The sequence below is a fragment of the Tiliqua scincoides genome, chromosome 4, assembly GCF_035046505.1.
Source record: "Tiliqua scincoides isolate rTilSci1 chromosome 4, rTilSci1.hap2, whole genome shotgun sequence".
NCBI lineage: Eukaryota > Metazoa > Chordata > Lepidosauria > Squamata > Scincidae > Tiliqua > Tiliqua scincoides.
The window spans coordinates 48,904,745-48,928,828 of NC_089824.1; the positions used below are offsets into that span (position 1 = coordinate 48,904,745).

The 24,084-nt window shown below is 42.8% G+C and overlaps 1 protein-coding gene across 1 annotated transcript in view; it reads left to right on the plus strand.

Annotated features, from left to right (window-relative positions):
• The first annotated feature begins 239 nt into the window (after window positions 1-239).
• The window catches only part of LOC136648307 (ethanolaminephosphotransferase 1-like), a 38,677-nt gene continuing 14,832 nt past the window's right edge, over window positions 240-24,084 (plus strand). Inside the window, exons 1-6 of the mRNA XM_066624420.1 lie at window positions 240-389; window positions 967-1,035; window positions 5,115-5,223; window positions 7,144-7,218; window positions 7,906-8,177; window positions 14,592-14,697. Coding sequence (XP_066480517.1) covers window positions 240-389; window positions 967-1,035; window positions 5,115-5,223; window positions 7,144-7,218; window positions 7,906-8,177; window positions 14,592-14,697 — 781 coding nt within the window. The remainder of the gene's footprint in view (window positions 390-966; window positions 1,036-5,114; window positions 5,224-7,143; window positions 7,219-7,905; window positions 8,178-14,591; window positions 14,698-24,084) is intronic.

Here is a 24,084-nt window from a genome sequence, read left to right on the forward strand (position 1 = left end):
AAACGTGCAGTCATGGTTGCCAAAATGTGTCGGACTTTTTAAAATTAGTTGTCACTTATGGGTGATGCAGAATTATTTTTAATGCATGTCTGTTTCTGAACATGGAAGATGTGTATAAATAAACATACGTGTACAGATTTCAGAAATTTGTATGGTCTTTGCGTAACAATGTGCTATGTCTGTTAAACAATGTGTTATTAAGGAAGACACATACGGTGCAATCCTGGAAATGAGTTGGGATGGCGCAAGTCCCACATTTGCGTGTCCTCAGGAGGAAGCCCCGTCGGCGCATGGAGATGCGCCGACACACGGAGGCTGAATCCAACCTCCATGGCGGCTTCCTTGCCAAGGCTCGAGTCCGCCCAGGTGGGCCAGCGCAAGCAGCAAAGGTAGGTGGGGAGGAGAGAGGGAGGCATTCCTGGACGGGGAGAGGGTGGGGGACCCTAGGGGCAGGCAGGAGGTGGGGCTGGGATCCAGCAGTTATGCCAGATCCCAACCCCCATTCCTAGGAAGAATGGAGTGGCTCCAAGCCACTCTGCTCTCCTCAGACTTGTGCCACCTCAAGACGTGGCACAAGTCCAAGGAGACCCATAGGGGCCAGCAGCCCGTACCCAGAAGTAAGGGGAAATATTTCCCAAGGCCTCTGGCTGAGCCACTTATGGCCCCTATCCTGCGCTGGATACAGCGTAAGCCTCTTGGCTTGCCTGTTCCGGTGCAGGATAGGATTGCACACATAATTATTTAAAAGTAAACCTAAGGTTCTGTATTTTTCAAAGGAAAGTTTCCATACTTCTGAAAAAGTCATTCAGTTAGGTTGACACATATAATTAAATGAAAGTAAATGGGAGGATACGACATACCAATTTGATGCATTTTTCAGTGTGTATGTGTGTGTGTCGCCTATTCTTATGCACAGTAAGTAAACTTTATGATATTCAATTTTGATTCATGTTGTTTTGCTTGCAGTACAGTGCTGTGGATACAAATCCTCTATCAATCTATGTTATGCAACCATTATGGGACAAAATTGTGAAGGTAAGAACATTACTGTATGTGAGGACACTTAAATCATACTTTTCATAGGATTTCATAATATTTTTTATTCCAGCTTAGATGTACTTCTAATTTAACAACAACTAAGTCCCCAGCTTACATTCTGGTTCAATTCCAGAGTTCTGTCCAGAAGTTGTAATGAACCTGTGTAAAAGTACTCAAAGGAGTTTCAGGCATCTATAATTCAGGGAACCAATGTATTAAAAATAATCATTATAACTACCATTGAAATGACATTGAGCCTAATCCTGAGCTCAATGCTCCGGCTTATCGCTGGTGCGCACTATTGTAAATGTGCCATAAAGCACGTTTGCGAGTGCCTGTGCTAGCCCAGCGCTGGCTGGTGCTGGGCTAGTGCCAAGTGGGCACCCGGCCTCCGCCGCTTGGTGGTCGCACGGACCGCCGAGCAGTGGAGAGGAAAGCGGGGGAGGCAGGAGGAGGCATTCCAGGGAGGGGAGAGGCGGGCAGAGGGCGGGGAGGAGGCGTGTTGAGGAGGCGGAGAGCAGGTGGCAGGACGTGTGCCGGGGAAGGGAGTGGGGAGGGAGGGAGGCAGGCAGGCAGGCAGGACCAATGGAGCAACGCTCCACTGGATTCTGAGCCTTTGCATCAGGCTTGGCGCGGGGCTACTTCCTTTACCAGGGGGAAAGGGATGTAAGTGCTGCCTATGGCTGCTGTGGGCATGCAGGACACAACGGTAGCCGTTTTTGGTGCCACCACAGGAGCTCAGGATTGGGCTCATTGTTTTCAGTTAAACATCCTGTAAACATTTGTCCAACACAGTTCTTTCAAGTAGCCCAGGACGTTGGCTGAATTAGAGGAGAAGAGAGCATACAGATGGGAAGGTGTGGTTTAGTAGGAATGAAACTGGAGAGTCTACTTCTCCCTTTTAAGTGTGGCAAGGGATTTGAGATTTAAATATCCTTTCTCCTCCATAACCCTCCTGCCCCACAATGGGTCTCCTTGGACCTATGCCAGTGATTTGCACTCACAAAGTCCAAAGGGAGAAGGGGGGCTAAGAGGTTGCTGCAGAGGGGATAGGATCTGGCGTGCACCATTGCTGCTGGATCCTCCCCCACCTGCAATCTCTCTGCCCCTGTTCCTATCCAGTTTTGCCCTCCTTCTCTCATTTGGCTCTCCTCCTGCCGGCTTACCTGCTCTGGTGGGTGGCCAGCAGTCTGGCTTCACATGCGGGAAAGCTCCAACCTTCCTGCCAGTGCTCTGGCAGCACACTACTCAGCATGCTGTGGATGGGAGATAAGTAAAAAACAGTTTTACTTACCTCTTTGTAGATCACCTAGTCTCATCCAACCCAGTAACGGACCTGCCCTCGAGCGCTCTGGGGCAAAGGTCCACAATGCCGCTGCCCCCATATTTACCAACAAATTGGAGCCTCGTGCGACTCCAGGACTGACAGGGAAAGTGTTCTGAGGCTTCCCCGTAGTGTTAAACAGTATTCTGGAAAACTGGAAGTACTGTTTCCAATCGCATTGGGAGCCTCAGTAAGGCTTCCTGCGTGGTCCTGGAGTCGCTTCAGTGCCCAGTGAGGCACAGTGCTTCAGTGCCTGGGGCACTTGCCCAGTGCTAGGTCCGCCGCTACTCTAACCTATTCCAGCTCTTTTGCTGGCACAAGTCCTAGGAGACTCCTGAAGTTGAGTCTGGGCTAGGAAGGAGGTATAGGATTTTAGTGTGTGTAGTTGTCACGGAGATCCTCCTTCCATCCTCAAACTGTCCTGGTCCACTCTCTGCCCCAATCCACCCATAATCTTCCCCTACTGCTGACTTATCGTCCAACAAAAGGGGGTGGAGGAGGTTCATTGTGCTACTGCTGCCCTTGTGCAGCTTCTAGCCATTTTCCCTAGCAGCCAAGGTCTGCCAGAGCTGCTTTCTAATCATCATCCCAGGACTTACACTGATGGAATGCAAGTCTCTCTCTCTCTCTCTCTCTCTCTCTCTCTCTCTGAGATTTAAATTATTGAAAACCATTGCCAGCACCATTTTATAGTGTATGATAAATAAGCCATGTCCGCTCATTTGGGGATCTTTCCTCCAGGGAGCAGGATTTTCCTTAAGAAGATAAAGATAAAAGCTATTACCTTGGTCACTTAAAGGATGAGTACCATTCCAGATATGCAAAGTAATCTGAAGATGTTCTTTACAAAAATAAGGTGACTTTTGCTGAGATATACTTAGGTTGGAGAAAAACCATATCTAATAAACCTCAACATAAATCTGTACACCTGCATTGATCCTGAAGAAAGTAATAGCACATAATCAATAAGTGTATCTTAGAAATGATTTTTATAGTCAAGTGAGCTTGAAAAGTAATAGTTGAATAAATAAGAATGCGTATTATACATAGATTTCTTTTTCACAGTTATGGATAGAATATTTAGGTTTATTAAAGATTAGAGCAGGGTCCTTGTGACTTATGGATGTAAACTAATATCTATAGCTGATGGAATGCAAATGCCTGTTCATATATTAAAAGTCACAGTAGAAGGAAAAGTATTTCCTTACATCCTTATCCAAGAATGTGGACTGCCATTGCTGCCCACAAAGGCTCCAATGGCAAGTGGGAGGGGCCACTTACATAGCAAGTTTCTGCGCTTGCAGTACTTACCACACTGTCCCTCCTATAGCTATGCCACAGGCTCTCCTCTCTGCCTTTTTAACATTGCAAAACTGGAAAAGGAGGCAAGGATAAGAAGTGGCTGGTACCGTGCAGGCACAGCCAATACAGGGTGGGCAAGGTGGAGAGAGGGTACAAATGGCCTTTGTAGATGGCAGGCTTGGGTTGGGCAAGAGCCCCTGCCAATCCACTGTCTCCTACTGGTCAACCACCTGAAGCAGCCGGCTCACGGTGCCTCATTAATAGATGTGTTTGAAAATAGTGTTGTTTACTTCACTCAGAAGTAAACCAATTGCGTGCAGTAAGACTGAGACTGTAAACCTGTCTTACTCACCAGAAACAAAACACCTCTACTCATTAACAAGCAACCACGCACCACCTAGCATGCAACATAGCCAAAAACAACAACAATATTTGGCTAAGGGCACAATCCTGCCCTTGACTTGGGCCAGCACAGGTCCCTTATGCCGGCCCAAGAGGGTCCTTCAGGAGAAACCCAGGCCGGCACTCAGAGAAGCGCCGGTCTGTGGAGGCTGACGTAAGCCTCCATGCCGGCTTCCTCCAAGCGCTTCGCGTCGACTTGGATGTACCAACGCAAGGACCATAAGGAGATGGGAGGGAGGCGTTCCTGGGTGGGGGGAGCGAGAGCGGTGGGTAGGCGGGTGAGGAGCAGGAGGTGGAGCTAGGATCTGGCAGTTATGCTGGATCCCATCCCCCGTTTCTGGGGAAAGCGACTTCAGGCCGCTCCAATCTCCTTGGACTTGGTGGTGCAATTCCAAGGAGACCCATAGGGGCCAGCGGCCCTTACCCGGAGGTAAGGGGAAATGTTTCCCCTTGCCTCTGTCTGAGGCGCTTATGGCCATTATCCTGTACTGGATACAGCGCAAGCCTCCTGGCTTGCCTGTTCCAGAGCAGGATAGGATTGTGCCCTAAGGCTCTGTGGTGGGGCAAGAAATTGATAATACTTCTCCCCATACACCACTGTCAAGATGTGGTCTAAAAAAGTGGTAACTTTTCTGCTGTATTTTACACATATTTGCCAAAATTTTACATTTGTTTGGAGAAGGGGAAAAATAATTTCTATTTTAGGTGGAGATTCTCAAACTCTACTATCGCTGATGATACTATATCCATGTATATTAAACTTTCTACCTGAATGAGTTAAGGGATTAAATAAAGAGCCTGCAGAAGCACTTATGGTATCCGGCACTAGGAATGCAGCCAAATGTAGGGTCTGTTACACCCTGAACATCCACACTGTGGTGCTGCAGCAGGCTTTTGGGGAGCTTTCTTCAGTATAAATAGTATAACAACCAGTTTTATAACAAATCAATTGGTGAAGGTTTTTTTGTTTTGTTTTTGCAGGCAAGTGTCTATTCCAGTTCTCAAATATGTTTTTTTTTCATTGTCTTTCTTTTTTTTAAATATGCAGATAGTGCCTTTGTGGATTGCTCCTAACCTTTTAACCTTCACTGGATTTGTGATGCTTTTAATTAATTATTTTATATTGTCCTTTTATGACTGGGACTACAGTGCGTCAGGTAACAATTTTCTTATAGCTCACTTCTCTTGTCAACATGACGTGCAGAGGGAGGGAGGGAGGGAGGGAGGAGGCACTGCATGTCCTCAATGAGGTTGTGGTGAGCTGATCATAGAGCTGTACATAGCAGAGCTGCAGTGGCAGCTCTGTATGCTGGTAACTCTACTGCCTATACCTGAGCTTTTCAAACTGGGGTGTCGGGATGCCCCAGCCAGAGAGCCTGGCCACTTTCCTCTTAATGGGCGGAGGCAGGGGAGAGACAGTGATGTGATCCCCAGGATCGTTTCGCTAAGGGGGCTGCTCACAAGGAAAAGTACAGGAGGTCCTGGATACAGAACCTTTGTAGTATCCACCATAAATAGTTCATGGAAGATCCATGCTTTGAGTTGCAAAGCGCTCTTTGTTACTTGTTTTGGCACATGGACTTGAGAAGTTAAAGGTCACTAACTACTGTTCCAGTGAAGTTAGATGCAAAACACTTTCATAAGTTAAACTACTGCAGTAGTTCTGACAAGATTAATATTGTATCAAATGTTTAAATGATATAGTCAAGAACAAATCAAAACAAAAAGGTATAAGTTTGAAATTTGTTTATATTATAGTGTATTGCACTTTTGCTGGGAGCATTTCCCCTTCTGATTAACATATAGAGGTTAACTGGGTAGAGCCCAGTTCTGTGGGCTACCCACCAAACCATACAAAATGGTAGCATTTGGTAGTATTGGCACAAGGGGACCCCGGTCTCTTCCTTCACTGATAAGAGCAATGGCAGACTACATTTGCAAAATAATATAACCATATAAACTTGACTGTGCCAACTCCATCCATAGGGGCTGATCATTGTCGTTTTAATTTCCTGCACTCTTATTTTTAATTCCATGATTTTAATGTTCAGTGCTAATAATGCATTTCATTCTTTGCAGTCAGTGAGGGAAACTGCATCTTTTAAAGAACTGATTTATGCTTTAGGGCTGGTGCAGGTATATTCTTTTACTGCAGTGCCGATGTTTTCTTAACTGTGGTTAGGCTGTAATATGGAATCGGGCACTCTGTCCCTGAGCAGATGCAAATTCACCTTTCCATCTTAGTTGTGTTTAAATATTATGTTGATACTAATGTCAATTGCAGTTAAGGCTGCCCAGGGTTTCTGCTGAACTGGGATTTGAAAGCAATGTTAAAAATGCCTTTAAAATAATCTGTATTGACTCTGTATAGAGAAGGGTTGGGAGGACCGAGGGGAATATGTTGCAACTTCCATGCAGCTCTCCCTCCTCCTCCCCTCAGTGCTAACTCTGCTTTTAGCTCAGCGGTTTAAAAAAACAACAGACATACCTATCTGTCCCATCTCCACCCCCCAGGGTGCCAAGCACTTTTGCTCCATTCGAAATTGGAGGAGGCATCTGCCATTGCTACTTTAATGTTTAAAAGAAAAATAAAAGTCAGGTCTGATGTTAGATCTTCTGCAGCATATAAGCAGCTGCTTTGCATGCAGAAGGTCCCAAGTTCCACCTGGGACATTTCTGGGTAGAGCTAGGGAAGATCCCTATCTGAAATCCAGAGAGCCACTGTCAGCTTGTATGGACCAATGGCAGGTGGACCAATGGTTTGACTCGGTATAAGACAGCTTAGTGTGTCTCTTTCAGCCCCAAGCACTAGTACAGTATCATGGTCAAGATTTGCATCTGGCAATCTCTGAAAGCTGAGTTTGAGAATGGGCACCTTTGCTGTAAAACCAATACCTGCATAACTATTTGATGTGATATTTGCATACATGGTAAAGGTTTTAAGATGCATGCCATAAAAATGTGATGCTAGAATCAGCCCTTAAGGATGGATTGATTAAAAGATGCTAATTTATGGAACACTTCTCGAAGGTCTATTTCCATACTTTAACTTTCATTGTTTCATTTTCTTTGGGCAGGTTCCAGTCCTGGGTTGATTCCAAGATGGGTTTTGGTTTTTTGTGCTTTTACCACCTTTTTTGCTTATGCTTTAGGTAATGTATGACTAGAAAACTTTCACAGCAAATTCCTTTGGATAGTTGTACCCAGGCCTAGTGTAGAGCAATTGGGATTAGCCCATCAGTTTAATCAAGGCTAATCAATTTAATCAAGGTTTAATCAAGGACAACACAGTCCTGGAATGAGCTGGAATCCCTAGCATGTATGCACTGCTGAAACAGAGACGCCAATAGAAGGTTGCCAATACTCATTAATCAAGGCTAGGAGAACCCCTACATTCATTTTAACCAGAGTTGACCATGAGCAGATGGAACAAAGAACCAGTAATCTGTAATTGTGTGCAGAGGAGGGACAGGGGTGAGGGAGCACATGATTCCATAGTCTCCTCCTGATCACTTAACGTGGATGGTCCAAGCCAGAGCTCTGCCCAAAACTGTACTGATTTGCCAATACTGCCAGCATATATGCACTGTGTATTGGCTCAACCAGCACATATTCCATCACTTTTGTTCTCCTTAGCTGTCACTTTTTGGGTCTTACTCCCAGGAAAGTGTGGATAGGATTGGGCTTTCTAAATCTCATGGACATTGAGTTTGACAGCATAATCTTAAATATTTAATTCAGAAAGCAAATAAGAGACTAATTATCTTAAATATCTTATTTCTGTTATTTGCCTGGTGCAACTAAATTCTCTGGTGTGCTTTTCCCCCATTCCTTTGTAGATGCCATAGATGGAAAGCATGCTCGAAGGACCCAGTCCAGTTCTCCTCTGGGAGAGTTGTTTGATCATGGACTAGACAGCTGGGCTGTCTCAGTTCTTCTTCTCACCTTTTTCTCCATTCCTTGTTCACATGATAGTGGGAAAGCTGGACTTTCTGTCTCTACCATATATTCATTATTAAGTGTTATCTTGCTAACTTTTATGTTTTCGCACTGGGAGAAGTACAACACAGGAATCCTTTTCCTTCCGTGGAGCTACGATATAAGCCAAGTGGTGAGTATTTTGTATGTTTTAAGAGCTAGAATGCTGGTTTGGTGGGGTGTGTGTGTTTGTGTGTGAGTGTTAAAAGAGCATCAAACTATAAGGAAAATACTGCTTTAGGATAAGTGTATTTGTGAATTTAAATAAAGTAAACTAGACATGGCTTCATTCCTACACATTTTCCTGGGAGTAAGCCCCATTGAACATAGTGGAACTTACCTCTGAGTAGATATACATAGGATTGTGGTGTGTGTATAGGTCTATAAATGTGTTTTTAAAAAATTTATTACTTAGAAGTATTGTGGAAAATGCTGCTCTGGACACAAGAAAAGCATATTCAGATTTTTAACAATAAAGGTCTACTGACATGTAGGAAACAAAACCTGCAGCAAGAATAAAAGTCAGAAGCTGTAAAGAAAACAATCTTTTAACTGCATTTGATTTGTAGGACTCTCTGAATGTGTTATGTTACCTGAAACTGTCAACATTACAATGACTCCCCTGATGTTAGCTTCTGATGCTGCATTACTAGGTGCAGCATTTACTAAAATGCCATCATAATTGCTGTACTATAAATAAAGCACTATGAAGGAGCCAGTAATGGAACTCTCACTGCTCTATCACTCCATGTGTAATTGAAGATGTTTTTTATTTACTAACAGAGTTTCTTACAAAGCTCATCCATGCATTAAAAATGTTGTTTTTACTTATTTAATATCTCACATTCAACATGATGTCCAGAGTGGCTTAAAAAATATGTATATAAAATAGAAAGTTGAAAACACTTTTTAGCGTGAAAAATATAAATAGCAGCTACTTAAACACGATAATTCGTACATAGCAAGAAGAAATAATTGGCCAAAAGAGAAAAAGGTCTTCTGAAACACAAAGGAAGAACAGTGGCATGGCTGGAAGGAGTGCCACCCTGGGGCACACCTACCTGGGCTGCTCCCTGACCTGTACCCCTCCAAATGCAACCAGAGCTGTGCTCCAGTCACATCCAGAAGGTGTTCGGAGGCCTAGGCCCTGACATGTACCCTTTTGCAAGTGGCCTCCCCAGGCCTCAGAATGCCTTCTAATGCCTCAAAAAAAAAAAAAAAACACCCCAGAAGTGCCTTTCTAATGCCTTCTGGAGGTGTTAGAAGGCATTCTGAGACTGCGTGAGCTGCCAGTGCAGCAGTGCAAAAACAAAGGTAATTGGCACACGGAGGGGTCGCCCTATGCGTAGATTAGCCCCCTGTGCTCCCACTGCATGCCCATTACGTTTGTTTTTGGATCGTCACACTGGCAGCGTCTTTGGATCGTCTTTCCTCCTGTAACTTGTTTAAACTAAAGACTCCATGCGCAGGCTATTACCTGCACTCCCTCTAGTGGCAGGCTGATTGCCTGCAAGTTGAGTCTTCTGTTGAAGCAAGTCAAAGGAAGGAAGCATCCATGCTGCCCTCCTGATGATTCAAAAACAAAGGTAATGGGTGCACTGGGGGGGTTGGGCAATCCAGTATCTGTGGATAATTGAAACCACAAACACAAGATCCATGGATATGGGGGTATCTCTGGAGGTATAAAGAGATTTTCATGTGAGAATTTATTGACCAAATTTGGACACCTAGTCCTTAAAAGGCATGCAGAGTCTTTCCTCAGAAGGGAGGAAACCTTAGGGGAGTAGCTTTCAACTTTTTTCATCTCACAATTTTTAGCACAATTTTAGCACTGACAATGTGCTAAAATTGTCAAGTCACACCATGTTTTCTGACAATTGACAAAGCACACCACATTTAATATTACTATTATATTATATATTTATTTATATTATAGTAATATAATATATTATAGTAATATTATATTACTAATATTATAGTAATATTAATATTACTGCCATCACATCCCCCAATGGCCCTACTAATAAATGACCCTCACCAAACTTTCATGGCACACCTGAGAACTGTTTGCAGCACACCAATGTGCTGTAGAACACTGGTTGAAAATTGCTGCCATATGATATTTATTTTATTTAAAATATTTATATCTCGCCTTTCCCATGCTGAAGCAAATAACCTTGTGTGTGGAGTAGTTTGACCCAGCATAATGGCAGTAATGACCAATATTAGGAAAAGTGAGCAGCATGGTCTAGTGCATGTCTAAAGCACTAGAATTCTACTAAAAAGCATCCACCCAAATTTTGGGTGCCCAGGGTGGTGCTGAAGTGGCTTTAGGCTGCAATCCTAACCAGAGTTTCCTGAGAGTAAGCCCCATTGAACAAAATAGGATTTACTTCTAAGTAGACCTGGTTAGGATTGTGCCCTTAGTCTGTTATATAAGAAATCCCCACTGACTGTGCGTGTCTACTCAGTAGTAACTTTCACTGAGTTCAGTGGGACTTCCTCCCAGGTAAGCATGCAGTTGAATGCACTTTTATTTCCTAGTTTATATGCCACAGCACTGATGGCTGAAGTAGAAGGGCTGGTTCTGTGGTCCATACAAAATGTTTCAAGATGGCCATGTGCCATTTTAAGTTCAAGCCATTGCCCTGTTTTCCCTGTCCCATTAAGCCCAGCGTTGCATATACGCAACGTGGATCAAATGTGTATACCTGTGGACTGGGCAAAAATGTTTAACATGATTATTTTAGTAAATCTTAGACCAGAACTATTTGTAATGAGAGATGCATTGATGCTGCCAAAACCAGTCCTGTATCTCCTTTCTCCCACAACTGCATCGAGTAATACAAAACATGTGATAAGGATGTTACTGTGATGAGAGTTTCCCTGCAGGTGGCACTAATCAAGTGGAGTAGAGACTGGGAAATTCGAAGCATGACATAATCACATCTTATACTACAAGATGTTACAGAATAGAGATGGGAAGGAGATCTAGGGCTGCTGATTTCAATGGCAGCCTTGCATCTCCTGTAACATCTAGGCATAGCCTTACAAGACAAAGTTACTGCTTAGCTGTGCACCATTCTACTGGCCCATATATGTACATGAGCTGATAAATGCTTTTAAACATAGGCTGTCACAGCCCCTATCTTTTATTCAGATAAATCTATTTTGAAAAATCAAATAAACTGATTAAGGCTTGAGAATCTTGAATCCAGGGCTATGTCAATGGATCACTGGCTTAATTCCTAAGATCATCAGGTGTTACTAGAAGTGTCCAGTGAAATATATTTAAAATTTGCATACTTTGAGAAGAGAGGGGAAAAAAAAAGATAGACTCACGTTTGGCAAGAATTTTGGTAAGTCATCAAATATACTTTTACAGGTGTATAGAAAAAATAAAATATTTTGAATAGGTCTGTACGTATATAGGTAATCACTATAGTCCATTGTAAGTAGACCATAGGGGGAAAGCGGTATGCTTTTGGAGACTTTCAGGCAACAATGCATTGCCAAAAAACATATACAGGTCGTGCCTTGTTATCCACTGATTTGACTCATCTCTGATACCAGGGTCCACCATTAAATGCCTTGTAGCAAGGAAAAAATGCAAAAAAAAATCCCATTTCCTACCTTTGCGCTGTTGAACAATTATAATTTAATTCCATTATTCACCCCATTTAGTGGCTGAATGCAGTATAGCATCTATACCTAGGGTTCCCAACCCGTGGTCCGAGGACCACTGGTGGTCCGCAGTGCCCCCCCAGGTGGTCCGTGACATCTCTGGTGAAAAAAGAAAAAAAAATGTCCTTCCAGGAAGAAAAAAAGCCTCTGCAGCGCCAGCAGCCAATCAGAACATCTCATAGCCGATCAGAGCATAGCCTCTCTGTCTCCTGCCTCCCCCCTCCACCTCCCTTCCCTCCTAGTCTGTGAGTGCCCAGACAAGCAAAAAAGTGAAGCGCAGGCGCCTTGTAAGGTGTGCGTGCATTTGTGTAGCTTCGTGGCTCAGCTGCATGCAGAGGAAAGGTGCCCTGCCACCCACTGCCTCCAGCCTACTGCCTCCATTCCTTGACCCTGTGCCTTCAGGTGAGCCATGGCAGCCTGGTTTCTCAGGAGTCAGATCAGGACTCCAGCAAACCTCTGGCAGGGCCAGAGGAGGGGGAGGAATGGGAGTAATGAAGAGGAGGAGGAGGAGCAAGCACCCAAAGGCATCGCTGGCTGGCTGACTGGGGGGGGGGTTCTCTGGGAGTGGGTTTCTCTGGATGTGATTTCCCTGGGAGTGCAGACTCCAACTGGCCAGGGAACACAGAGGAAGGGAGTTGGAGGCAGTGTGGCAGCAGGAGAGGGGAGAAACGATATGCTTAGCCCCCATCCCTGGTACCCCCTCCTCAGTTGGCAGGATTGGGCCCCCTGGATGTGCTCTTCTAACGCCCAGGGGTGAAGCAAGGGATCCAGGCAACCAGGTTTTTGCACCCCTTTTGGAGAGGGAAACAGCAGCATCTCTGCTGTCTTACAGCAAGCTGCCCACCTGGGGAGAAGCAATTCCAGAAGTTGCAGAACAGGCACTACCGTAGCCAAGTACAGCAGGTGTAACCCCTGACTTTTCAGCCTCAGAGAGCAGCAGCAGCTTTGTCCAAGGGGAGCCCTCCCCCACCCCACACTTGGCCAGTTCCCCTATCTCCTCGGATTGCAATCCTGTGCATGCTTACCTTGGAGTTAGCCCCATTGACTCTAATGGGACTTACTTTTGAGTAGACATTCCTAGAATGGGGCTGTTAGTCACACTCTGGCTGTGATGGACTTCTCCAGAAATTTTTCCAATCCCCTTTTAAAGGCATCTAGTCTAGACACCATCATCACATCTTGGGGCAAGGAGTTCCACAGACTAATGGCAGAGTAAGCAGCTGTTGTTTTGTGGCTGCAGTCTACCTATAGGCTTGCTCACACTCTCTTAGCTCCAACCAAAGTAGTCCACAGCTAGAGCATGCCAGCAATTAGAACAGGAAGTGAAGAGAGGCTTCCCCCCCCCCCAAAGACCTTGCAGTGCACACCAAAAGGACTTTTCTTCCTGAGACATGCAGCAGCCATTCTGAGATATTGCTCTGAGCTGGTGCTTTTCTTTCAGGACCAACCTGCCTAAATTGTGTTGAACACTTTCCTAAGGACTCTGGACTCACAAGTGGGGGGAGCAGGGCCAGGGCTGTGTAAAAAAAAGAACGGTAGAGGTGTGTGTGCTATCTGTTGGCTAATTTAACTACCTTGTATGACTTGTCTATAATCCCCTTGTGATTACCCTCTCCCTTTTTGAAGTGTTTTTCCACACTTAAAAGAGGCAAGGGCTGTGCGTAATGTGGTCTGGTGTGGGGGAAAAGAGACTTGACTGATTTGGGTGGGTGTGAAAACCACTGAGTTGGGGGGAAATTATTTTGTGTTCCATGTATTCCATGTAAACCCAAGACTTTCACAGCTAGTGAAGCAAATGTAAGCACAACCATCACATTAATTATTAAATCTTCTTATGTATTACAAATTTAATTGTATTTTTTGTGTGTGAGGGTGGGGGGGATGCATGTGGTCCCCGCTGTCTCCAAATTTTACGTTAGTGGTCCCTGAGCTCCTAAAGGTTGGGAACCACTGATCTATACTAGTGCATTCTGGGGTTAGAATGGAGGAGCAAGAAGCCTGGAAGTGGGTCTTTTGAAGTTATTTTTTCACTGATTTTGTACCCACTGATTTTTTTTATCCACTGAGGTTTCTTTAACAGATAACCAAGTGGATAATGAGACACGACCTGAGTTAAAGAATTGTATGAGTGTTCAATCTGTTGGACAGAAGTTTCTGTCTTCAATATGCCCTATAAATGAACTCTTCTTATAGCATGAACAAAGCAAAACTGTTGCCTTTACTGTGCTTTCTGATATAACATAAAAAACCAAGGTACATAGAGGCTCCATTTTAGATCAGTGCATGGTAAATCAGGTGTTGCTTCTTCTGTATTGATAAAGACATGTTTGAGGCCTCTACTATCTGATAAAGGCATTCACATAGCTTATCCTACCAAATAAAAGGATACTATATCCCTTTTCTTTTCATAACGTTTTATAAAAACTATAATAACTGTATTTTACTGAAAAATCACACTGTGTATGCGACTTAAAAGAAAATGGCCAACAGCCCACTCTTATGCATGCCTACTCAGAAGTAAGTCCCATTAGTGTCAATGGGGCTTACTCCCAGGAAAGTGTGGATAGGATTGGGCTGTAAATTAGATTTAACTTTAATTATATCAATAGGATGTACAGTATTTAAAAATCTCACCAGATCATCTAGAGGAGCTTTATGAAAATACTTAAGAAGTGCAGTTTACAGAGGATGGAATAAGAATGATAAGGGGATGATTTTCCTCCAGATCTTCTTGAAATGTCATGTAACATTTTAGGATCTCTTTTCAGACAACGTTTAGGCTTTACTCCCTTGCAAGTTTGCTTAAATTTGCTTCTGCAGATAAAATAGCAGCAACTATTCTTTCTTTTCCTTTATTCTTTAGGCTGCAGTAAGCCTATACTTGATGACAGCTATTTTGGGGATAGACGTTTGGCACAGACCATTCATATTTGGTTACTGTCTCACAGAGATAATAATATTTCAAACAGGTAAGCAACCTATTTTATTATGTTGCCTATTTGAACATGGTGTTGACTATTTTAAAACTACTGGTTTTTTGTAATGTTTTGTTGTTACTGAAGGTAATTGAAGGCTCTAGTTTATTTCATTATGTAAGAGTTAATCTGATTCATGGCCCAATCCTGTGCTAGGTGTGCATAGCACATGGCTGTCACATCTAAGGGGGCACCATTCACATAGCAAGGAAAAGGAATGCTGGTAGAATGTCGCTTCCAGCATGAGGAGGGGCCACACAAAGACTCCATATGAGCTAGGGGTGGCCTTGACCATTACTTAAACATTTTGATAACAGTTCTTGTTTTCGCAATAGAACTTGGGCCTAGCATTTGTATAGAATCAACCATGTAGACACACTTACGCAACCAAGCTGCTCTTACTCTTGCAATGAACTTGTGCAGTGCAAATTCAGTTATCCAATCTATCTCCATCCACCAACCTCTTCTTTATATACCCCTTCTCAATATCCACTATTGTAAACCTTTCTTGTATCACATTCTGTCACCCTTTCTGTTTCCTGATTATTTTTTCCTACCTGTTTTTTTCACTATTCCTCTGTTATGTCCCATTGCTCTATTAATAAGAAAAGTCTCGGAGGATCAGAACAAAGGTCAATCTAGTCCAGCATCCTACTTTCCTCAGTGGCCTCAGTGGCTTTCCAGAGGGAAAGCACACAAGCAGGAGAAAAAGGCATACTTTTCTCCCCCCATTACTCCCCCTGCAAACTGTAATTCAGAGGCATACTGTGGCTGAAGCTGGTGGTAGCGCGTAGCCACCATGACTAGAAGCCATTAATAGACCTGTCTTTCATGAATTGCCCAATCCCCTTTTAAAGCCATTCAAGGTAGTTGCCATCACCACATCTTGTGGCAATAAATTCACCAAGTAAGTAAAGAATTACCTCTTTTTATCTGTCCTAAACCCCTCCCTCAGTTTCATTGGATGACCCCTGGTTCTAATGCTGTGAGAACGCAAGAAAATTTTGATTGCCTTCTTTCCATCTTTCTTCCAATCTATGCAACTGAGCTGTGGCAAACAGAACTGTCACAGTATTATAGATGTAGCTATAGCATATATGTGTTGACATTCAATATTAGCATTCATATTCTCCATTCCTTTCTTAGTGAGCCGTCATATGGAATTTGCCTTTCATATACTGAATTAATGTTTTCATTGAGCTGTCCTCCATGACCCCCAACATCTCTTTCATGATTTGCTCGAACTTCATCTATGTTTGTGTGAAGCTGGGATTTTTTGCCTCAGTATGCATCATTTTATACTTACCATTGAAGCACATTTGCCATTTGGTTGCCTGTTCACCTGGTCTGGAGAAGTCCTTCAGAATCACTTCAAAATATTTACACTGGTAAAAACTAAAGTGAATTGTGGTGTCATCTGCAAATGTGGCTACTTTGTTTACCACTGATTCCAGATAATTTATGAACAAGTTCAAGAACACCTGTCCCAGTACAGATCCTTGGGGACCCTTGCAGATCCTTGCAGTTCTGGTCACTGCATCTCAAAAAAGACATAGTGGAAATGGAAAAGGTGCAAAAGAAAGCGACTAAGATGATTACGGGGCTAGGGCACCTTCCTTATGAGGAAAGGCTACGGCGTTTGGGCCTCTTCAGCCTAGAAAAGAGACGCCTGAGGGGGGACATGATTAAGACATACAAAACTATGCAGGGGATGGACAGAGTGGATAGGGAGATGCTCTTTACACTCTCACGTAACACCAGAACCAGGGGACATCCACTAAAATTGAGTGTTGGGAGAGTTAGAACAGACAACAGAAAATATTTCTTTACTCAGCGTGTGGTTGGTCTGTGGAACTCTTTGCCACAGAATGTGGTTATGGCGACTGGCCTGGACGCCTTTAAAAGGGGATTGGACAAGTTTCTGGAGAAAAATCCATTATGGGGTACAAGCCATGATGTGTATGCGCAACCTCCTGATTTTAGAAATGGGTTATGTCAGAATGCCAGATGCAAGGGAGGGCACCAGGATGAGGTCTCTTGTTATCTAGTGTGTTCCTTGGGGCATTTGGTGGGCCGCTGTGAGATACAGGAAGCTGGACTAGATGGGCCTATGGCCTGATCCAGTGGGGCTGTTCTTATGTTCTTATGACCCCACTTCTTACTTTTCTCCACTCTGAAAATTGCCCATTATCTGCCCTGCGTCAGTTTTACTGAAATCAGATGAAAAGTTCATTCATCTTCTCTGCGGTCTCTACATCCTCTTTAACCTTCCTCTTTAGTCCCTCATTATCTAGTGGTCCAACTGCTTCTCAGGCAGGTTTCCTGTTTTTGATGTATTTAAATATTTTTAATTGTTTACCTTGGTACTCCTCACATCCCTTATTTGTATACTTTATTGTCAGTTGACTTTTCTTTTGCCAGTTTGTATTCCTTTTTTATCTCCTCCTTTGGGAAGGCTTACATTTTCTGAAGGAAGCCTTCTTGCCTTTTATAGCCCCCTTCACTCCCCTCATGAGCCATGCTGGCATCCTCCTGACTCTGGCCTTTCCAAGAGCAAAAATGACTTTAGGCAAGGATGGTGGAAAGGGCTCCACCAAGATGGTATTTAATGCTTAGATAGTATTACAGGTCCAGCCTATTTATACATGGATTTTTTATACACGAATTTGACTCAACACGCATGGCCCCTGCAAATGAGAAAGAATGTGCTGATCCCTGGAGAAGGGGAAAAATGCATCCCTTTAAAATCAGTTTTAAAAACTGAACAGTCCTTTAACAATAGTCTCCTTAATGAGAGAGAGAGAGAGAGAGAGAGAGAGAGAGAGGGCTTCAGGCTAACAATCCATCAATCCTTCTCTCTCCTTCAGACCCCTCCCTTCCCCCAGCACATGAAAGAAAGGTGATCATTTTGCACTGGTGAAGGGAGGGGTCAGAGTGAAGTGCTGATGGATTTTCTTCTTAATTACTGTTATCTTAGCGTCAAAAGGTCAGCAAGGCTGTTTTTCAGTCAGAGCAAAGAACCTTTACAATTTGCTGCAATATTATTTCCAGCCTCCTCTAAAGCCTCCATGATTTATTTATTTTTACCAACCCTACTCAACTTTCTTTCAATATGTTATTGAAATATTTGAAGTCACCTTGTCAGGGACTATGTATCATTTTTGTTTTTGTAGGGTATCCATCCCACTTGGTATCAATAGTAATCATACAACATTGATATAAAAAATGCACATTGAATGTTCAGTAGGGCTGAAGAGAGATAGAAGCTAAGCTGTATTGATGAAGAGTGCACAAGTACCTAGGAAATATGAGCTTTAATTAATACAAAGGCACAGTGCATATGAAATCGTCTTGCTAAGCGGTCCAAATAGTACATGAAGTGCAAATGCCTTTGCCAACCGCTGTATTGCTATTTTCTTGTAATTGAGATGTGACTATCAATTTTTGTGAAAAAGGAACAATTCTTCTTGTGCCTGCTAAACCATGGATGAAGCTTTAGTTCACACTCTTCAGCATGTTAAGATGACTTGTGGAGTTGGTTAAAGCCTTAAAAACCCCAGGCACAACTCTTCCTCTTTTCATTTGCATCCCATCAAAATCAGCCTCATCCAGGCAAAATCTCTACCTGCTATCATTTAAGAATTACAGCACAGAGTTTCAGGTTCAGTGCTGCTCAGCAAGAGGATGTGAATAATTCTTCAAAGCAGGAAAATGTAGCGTTCCTTTCATTGGTATTCCAGATTTGATTTGTTTAAAAATCAAGGGAGGCCATTAAAGCACTCTCTCTCACACATGTTGGTTACTGCCATTGAAAGGGTAGATCTCATGAGTGGGATGTGATTTCTTTATAAAAAGTCATTAATACATTTCCATAATTGATTTTTCCCACAACACAAAATATAGCAATGGAACATGTAAAATAAAATAACTCGATAGACCATGTAATGGTCCAGAGTCTCTCAAACCCATCCTATGCAGTCCTGGTTTACTGGCCAAAACACCTCCAGAGAATCAGAAATGCATGTTGTTATGTATCTTGGGAGCCTTAACACTCCAGAAGATAGCAGGGCACAAATTTCCAGGCAAAAACACCTTTTGTGGAGAAAAAGTTCTTACACACAGGCCAAACACACCACACAGATGGGCAAACGAATCCTCAGGGCAAAGTGTCCTCTGGTATGTGCCACTACCCCTTTAACAGCCAGTCCTTCAGTTAGGGGAGGGACAGTTACTCTCCTCCTGCTAAATATAGAAGGGCAACACTCTAAAAGGTACTGCTTTGCCAGTTAGCAGGGTTTAGCATGTAGCAAGTCCAAAAACTATGCAGATCATCCACCTCCTAGATTACCACATCGCCAACAGGTATGATTGCATGTAGGATAAATCACACAATCTCTGAGTTCAGGGCCATCTCATTAGCCGTTTATAAAAAAGTTCCTTATTTACTTTTACTGTTAGCTTGCAGACACGCCCTATTTGTTTTGAGTAATCTTCCACTATAAAATTACATAATAATAATACTCATTTGGAAGATGGTCTAGTACAGGGGTGCCCAAACCCCGGCCCTGGGGCCACTTGCGGCCCTTGAGGCGTCTCAGTGCGACCCTCAGGGAGCCCCCAGTCTCCAATGAGCCTCTGGCCCTCCATTCATCAGTCTTCCATCCTCCCAAAATGCTATTGAAACAGTTTGAAATCAGACTGTAAGTTGTTCTTGGTGCATTTTTTTGCATAGGACTTGGTGCATTTTTAAAGCACTGGATCCAGCTGAAGGAAGTAATAAAGAGGTCAGATAATGGCCAGAAGAAAGGCTGTATGGGAAACAACATATTCAGCTATAAACATTTTCTCTGCTTGACTAGAGTTAGGCTAGCCAAATTCCCATTGAATCATTTTCATGAATAGAGAGGATTTCTCATGCACAATCCCCACTGCAAGATGTTTAATTCCCATCAGCGTTTCCAAAGTTCCATATGTTATTGGGCTGTGGACGTAAGCAGAGCATGGCAGGCAAATGAGCCTTATTGGTGCTGTAATTGCCACTGTAGTCCTATCAAACATGTTGTCCCCTTAGTCAGTTACATTAGCATCTTACGTGATCCTCGTGGCTTTGGGGAAAAGGAAAACAAAGCAGTGCTAAAAGACCTTCATACTTTTTTATGATGGTTTCCCAGGCTCCTCATGGGAACCATTAAATACTAATTGGACATCACTTAGCTGTTCAGTGGCATTTATTAGCCACTGCTGATCATTTGACAGTGACCCTTTTGTTACTGTGATCGATAATTGGAAAGAGAAACTGAGTGCAGAGTTTTGTAAAATTGTGCAGGCACTTAGGAAGTCCAGTAGTACTCTTGCAAATTGGAGCTTAACTCTTGCTTTTCCTAATAACAAGAACTGAAATGCTGAGCAGATCTGTATGAGTCTTCAGCTATAGTAGTGAGATTTATACATTAAAAAAATACTTTGGTTACATCTGGATTAACTTCTGAGTCAAGACTGCTCTGAACATTAGTGAATTCATATAAAAAAGTATGTATTTGGTATCATCTGAGATGAGAGACAGTGCAACTTTATTTTCTATCCTGGTTATATTAAAACTGTTCTCTTTCACTGTCTTGTGAAAAAGTCAGAAGGAGAGAGAACATCCACTTGGAGTGGTACAATCCTCAAGGTACAAGCCTATGTATATGTGCTCAGAAGTAAGTCTGATTGTGTCCAATGAGGCTTACTCCCAGGAAACTGTGTAGGATTGCAGCTTCAATGTTCTGTGAGGCTGTATCTTGTCATGTACAGGTGTTCCCCCCCCATGCCTGTGGGGGTTCCGTTCTACTCTGCCTCCATGGATATGGAAACCACCAATGCAGGGAAACCCTTTAAATAGTTCCCCCTCCATTCCCATTATTTTTATCTTCAGCAATGAAGATGTTGTTGTTGTTTTCTGTTGTTAACCAGGACAAAGGAACAAAGGAACGTTCTTGCTTAACTGAAGAATGGGATGTGAAGGCAACCAGCCTGCATGCTGCAGAGAGGAGAGTAACCAAACATTAATAGGAAGTAGGAACTGTCCTGCTTTCTGTTAAGGTTCAGTTAGTCTCCCTCTAATGTGCTGTCTTGTTGCCTAAACATCCCATTCTTCAGTTAAGCAGGAACGTTCCTTTGTTAACAAGAAGAACCCATGCTTCCATAGTTGTTAAAGACAACAAACGTACTGTTAACGGGTGCAGGGGGGGTTCCCCATGGATCTGCAAATGAGTGAAACCATGGGTACCAAATCCACAGATATGAGGGGAAGCCTGTAGTTAGATTCAGGAAACACAGATTACTGTCCATTCAGAAATCTTTTTCTTTTGATCTTTTCATGTGATCAAATTAAAGGTGAGAACCTCTCTCTAACCTGATGCATTATGCTACTAATCACACAGTTGAACATTTCTGAAAGTGTTATTTTTTTCCATATTGGGGCATGATGGAATATGGGGAAGCTGAGGGATGTAGGCAGGCAGCTGAGTGGCTCTGGTCATGGCTGTATTGCCCCATTTTTGCTTCTCTTTGCCATTAGGCTGGTGGAGACTAGGGAAAGCAGTGCAGCTGAGTGAAAATCCAGAGCTTCAGTGCTTTCCCTGATTTTTCTCTTAGACCAGGGGTCTCTAAACTTTTCGGCCAAAGGGCCACATCAAATATCTGGCAGTGTCGAACGCCAGAAAAAAAATTAAATATAAAATTTAAATAAATACATTAGAGATGAAACTTAGATGAATGAATAAATGAATGGGTTCAAATGTCCAAGAATTTCTCCAAGCATGAACACAACCCAAGAAATAAAGCACACACTTAAATGGACCCCCCATTCCCTCACTTCACAAGCACAACTCTGGTTGTGTTTGGTCAACTGGACCAGAAGTGCTCAGAGGATCAGAGACTGGCCGTGGGCCGGATAGAGGCTCGCCGCGGGCTGCATCTGGCCCCCGCGCCGGGGTTTGGAGACCCCTGTCTTAGACAATGTAAGAGGTACTGCTTAGATTGTCACTGAAAGCTGCTGTAGGTAGTACCTCTCACATTGCCTAGGAGAAAGCTTTTGAATGCAGAACTGACGCCTCTGATAGTCAGTAAAGCAGGAGTGCCCCCACAGTTTTTTAATTTGACAAGTACAGAGTCTTTTGTAACACCCTTCCTTTTGCATGACAGAAATAGTTGGAGATGCTCATTCACAAAAGTGTCAGTGGCAAACTGCCTAATTGCCCAGAGCAGCCTAGAACAAAAATGCACAGGAAAACTTGTTAATATGTCATGAAAGCTCAAGAAACTCCACCTGCTCTCATAAGAATATAGTAAGAATTTAGGCAAACAGAGGATCATTGTGGTTGGCATTTTCTTTTTGAGCAAAAGTGCACTACATATAAAGCACAATTGTTAGTAGCCGACTGCTAATTTTAGACGGAACTTCTATTTCTGCTCCTCTTTGTTGCTTTTAACAAATCAAACATTAGGGTTGTAGCAGGAAATTTAGATTTTAACTTCAAGCATCATTGCTGTGTCTCATCTCTGCCCTAATGAAATGCAGATGGCTCACTATATATGTAATTCATGGTTGTTGTTTTTTATTGCAAAGGGCCTCTGTCCTTAATAGAAACCATAACTAACTACAGTGCAGATTAACTGCAGGCCATTCTGAGAGCAGCAAGATTGCAAATGTACATGAAGGTATTCAAAATACTTGAATGCTTCTTTTTCATGAGATCATCAAGATGTTAGTTTAGGGGAGCTGTTTTTTTGTTTTTTTAAGGGAAGCAGAAAGGGAAATGAGGGAGTAGTTGTAATGTTAAAATAATAAACCAAGTGAAGAGCAGCATCTGAAAAAGATTCATCTTCTCAAGGGTTTTCAAACAAAGATGATTAAGTTTGTATATCCACTAGGCAATACCCATTAAGGCCATATCCACTTGGCCATATATCCATTAAATCTGTATATCGAGTAGTTTATATATCCACTATGCAGCATCAGCCTGTGAACCCCGTCCCTATTTGTAGTCCATTGGAGTTATTCCAAGTATCCTTTGTTTTAGCCCTTTTCCACTGCCTTTGTGGGAACATCCAAGGCTTGCTCAAATTCATCAAAAGTAGATGTGAGGGTAGGAGGACACTTGTGGCTCCATCAGCATTGATTTTCCTTGCACTGGATTCAGAGGCACAATCTTTCCAGCCTGTCACAGCCAGCCAGCCATATTCCCCCCCCCCTCCCAGTTCTCATAGAGAAGCCAGTATTGGGAAGAAGTGTTAAACCCACCTTCCCCCAGCACTACAAAATCAGCTGTCCCACCACCAAGTCTGCTGCTTCTTATTTATTTTATTAAAAAATTAAAGGCTCCTCAGCACTAATGCCTAGTGTGGCATTAGGGTTTATGTTTTTAGAACAAACACTTTAAAAATTAACTTACAGTTCTATAATAACCAGAATCTAAGAACTTGTTTTCTAAACTGCAACAATACTGCTGACCTATGTGCTGAAGTATTTAAGGGCCCAATCCTACCCAACTTTCCAGCATGGGTGCAGCACAATGCAGCCCCAAGGTAAGGGAACAAATGTTCCCATACCTTGAAGAGGCCTCTGTGACTGCACCCCCAGCACAGGAAGCATTGCATACCCCATTGGCATAGCAGCACCAGCACTGGAAAATTGGATAGGATTGGATCCTAAGTTGGTAGTTTTATATTTTAAAATGTGGGACCCATACTCTTAATTGAAAACAATAAATCATCCTACTTCTCATTAGTTATCTGCACTAACTTATACATAACTGACTGAAACATTTTACCAATACATTTTCCACAAATAGAAAGGTTAGCTACAACAATTTGCCAGTCATATTACTGTGAAACAGAGAATTATCCCTTTTCAAGATGGTCAGACCTATCCTTTGACAAAATGATAGTTTAGTCCTGAAAATGTGTTCTCCCCCCCCCCCCAGTACAGAGTATCTGCAGATTAGTTTGTTCCCAGTTTCTGTGCTAAGGCTACTAACAAAATTTACAATAACTTAACTGAATGCGCAGTTATGAAATAAGAGACAGACAGTCATAGTAACTGCTGTTAGCTATACATTTTCTGAAATTCTATATTGGATTTATACAGTAATTGCTACTGCCCCGGCAGTAAAATTCATTTTAAATTGTTGTAAAATGATAGTGGAATCTGTTCATGCTATTTAGTTATCTTACATAATTGAAAATACAGGGTGACCCCCCCCCCCCAAAAAAAAAAAACAGAACCCACAAATCTTTGAATAAAACTGTTACTTTTAATTTTTCTACTTTTTTCATTCAGGTTATACAAGTCAACTTTGTGCATGAAATATTGGAACAATAATCTTCCCCAATATGTCT